This window comes from Phodopus roborovskii, unplaced genomic scaffold (genome assembly GCF_943737965.1).
Source record: "Phodopus roborovskii unplaced genomic scaffold, PHOROB, whole genome shotgun sequence".
Classification (NCBI taxonomy): domain Eukaryota; kingdom Metazoa; phylum Chordata; class Mammalia; order Rodentia; family Cricetidae; genus Phodopus; species Phodopus roborovskii.
The window spans coordinates 2,014,127-2,016,978 of NW_026126578.1; the positions used below are offsets into that span (position 1 = coordinate 2,014,127).

General features: G+C 45.2%; 1 protein-coding gene across 1 annotated transcript; it reads left to right on the forward strand.

Moving 5' to 3' along the window:
- The first annotated feature begins 357 nt into the window (after window positions 1-357).
- LOC127236094 (cornifin-A-like) lies at window positions 358-774 on the forward strand. The gene has a single exon (XM_051203532.1). It carries the CDS (start codon window positions 358-360, stop codon window positions 772-774), a length of 417 nt encoding a protein of 138 aa, XP_051059489.1.
- The last annotated feature ends 2,078 nt before the right edge of the window (window positions 775-2,852 follow it).

Here is a 2,852-nt window from a genome sequence, read left to right on the forward strand (position 1 = left end):
GTGTGAAGGAGGTATGAGTAAGAGACAATGATGTATGTATGTATGTATGTATGTATGTATGTATGTATGTGTGTGACTGTCATAATGAAGCCCATTATTTGCATGCTAATAATAATAATGAATAATAGAAAAGGTAAACAAACAAACACCCCCTCCCAACCAAAAAGGAACAGTTCCCCTTTACTGGCCAATGTCTTGGGAAGCATGGTGGTAGGTCACACGAATTGAACATATTAAGTGTCTCTTCTTGGCAGAAGTGTATGCTCATGTCATTTGGGGTGATAGGGAGTGTTCACCATGGCAACAAGCAAGATGTGAAGGTTAAAGTCACTTAATTAGCAGTTTCTCTTTGAAGCTATGGCAAATGTCTGTGCCATCCCCCTACTGCAGCCCTGTGCCATCCCCACACTGCAGCCCTGTGCCATCCCCACACTGCAGCCCTGTGCCATCCCCACACTGCAGCCCTGTGCCATCCCCACACTGCAGCCCTGTGCCATCCCCACACTGCAGCCCTGTGCCATCCCCACACTGCAGCCCTGTGCCATCCCCACACTGCAGCCCTGTGCCATCCCCACACTGCAGCCCTGTGCCATCCCCACACTGCAGCCCTGTGCCATCCCCCTACTGCAGCCCTGTGCCATCCCCACACTGCAGCCCTGTGCCATCCCCACACTGCAGCCCTGTGCCATCCCCACACTGCAGCCCTGTGCCATCCGCACACTGCAGCCCTGTGCCATCCCCACACTGCAGCCCTGTGCCATCCCCATTCTGTAGCTCTGTACTCACCTCTGGTCTTTGTCACAATGTGATGAGTAGCTGATCATACACTCACCAGTGTATGCTTACCAATGGGACTTTCTCACTTTTAGGATTGGCTTCCTGCCTGGAAATATCTGTATGCCCTTAAACTTCCCCAGATTAGAGATTAGGAAAGATAAGCAAACAAATGGGTCTCAACTTTGCTGACAAGTTTTCATAGTCCTACCAAGGTGCTTTTATTTATTTGTTTGTTTGCTTATGTGTGTGCATACAGGTGTTCATGTATATGAATGCACCATGTGCTGCCATGGGGTCCTGTGTGAAGGTCTGAGGACAACCTCAGGTGTCAGTCTTTGCCTTCCACCTTGTTTGAGACAGGGTCTCTTGTTTATTGTTCACTGCTCTCTATGCTACACTGGCTGGCCCAAGAGGCCACTGGGATTCTCCTGCCTCTGGCTCCTGTGCTGCTAGAGGTGTGCGGACTTAAACTCTTACACCCGACTTCTCTTGGGTTCTGGGGCTTCAACTCTGGCCCTCATGCTTCTCCACATCTACACTCTGTTGATTGACGTTTTCTCATAGCTAGACCACTACTCTATAAAGACAGGCCAAACTATCACCACAGTGGCATACGAAGCTCAAGCATCTGCCAGCTCAGTAGCATTTGTTGACTCAGGGGAGCAGAGGCAATTCAAACCCACCTGGAAAACTTACTTTTCATACAACTGTAACCCATCTTGCCAAAAAGTCTCAGACCACGCAGCAGGCTGGGATTTTCCCACCCACCTTTGTTTCCTTTTCTCTGTCTCTAGGGTCACACTTGAATTGCAGCCTGTCAGCCTTCTGTTCCTTTCCAGTCGCCTACCAATTATTTTCCACATGGTTTCTTCCCTGAGTCAAATCTTTACTTGTTTATTCCTGCCCTGGTGTGTGCTTCTCAGATGACAAGAACTAACAACTGGAGAATTGCTTTTCTGGATCTTCTCTTTTCCTCCTTGTGCTGGATAGTTTTGTGTCAACTTGATATAAGCTAAATTCATCTGAGAGGAGAGAGCCTCAATTAATAAAATACTTTCAGAAGATTGCCTGTAGGGAATTTCTTAATTAGTGACAGATGAAGAGGGGGAACCAGCTCATTTGGGGTGGTGCCACACCTGTGCTGGTGGTCCTGGGGTCTGTAAGAAATCAGGCTAAGCAAAACACAAGCAGCAAGCACCCCTCCATGGCCTCTGCCTCAGCTCCTGCCTCCAGGTTCCTGCCCTATTTGAGTTCCTGTCCCCACTTCCTTTGATGATGAACAGTGATATGGAAATGTAAGTCAAATAAACACTTTCCTCCCCAATTTGCCTTTTGGTCATGCTATTTCATCACAGCAATAGAAACCCCAACTAAGAGACTTTTTTTTTTTTTAAATTTTGCCTCATTTTAATTTTTATTCCTAACACCAACAATCACCTTCTTTGGTCATCATTTCAATTGCTTTTTTTCTTCTAGATTTTTCTTTTGCTTTTCTTCTCCATAAATGATTTCTATCACTTCCTTATGGGCTCCTGATACCTGTGGTCTTGTTTTGCCAGCAACATGATTGGGAAGAGGAGGTAGGAACCTCTTTGTCACCTATCTGTAGCTGGAGTTTCTTTCCAGCCTGGCCCTGCAGCTGTTTAGCCCCAAATAAACACACAGAAACTTTTATTAATATGAAACTGTTGACCCATGGCTTAGGCTTCTTATCGGCTAGCTCCCTCTTAATTATCAACCCATTTCTATTAATCTAAGTATTTCCATGTGGTCTTATCTTTCCAGAGAAGGGTCCAAACCTGTTATTCCTTCCTCTGCTACATGGCATCTCCTCTTTGCCTTCCTCTCCCCAGCCTTCCCTTGGCCTTGTAGCCTTGTGTATGCTTTCTGCTTGGCTATTGGCCAATCAATGTTTTATTCATCAACCAATAAGAGAAACATACATATTTATAACATATATATACATATATATATATATATATATATATATATATATATATATGATATCCCACATCACTTATCTTGAAGTTCTGTGTTTCTCACTCATGAACTGCTACATTTCAGAACACAGAATA

Bases quoted from the DNA above. Each gene is read 5' to 3' on its own strand.
- LOC127236094 (XM_051203532.1), top strand. From the start codon at position 358: ATGGCAAATGTCTGTGCCATCCCCCTACTGCAGCCCTGTGCCATCCCC.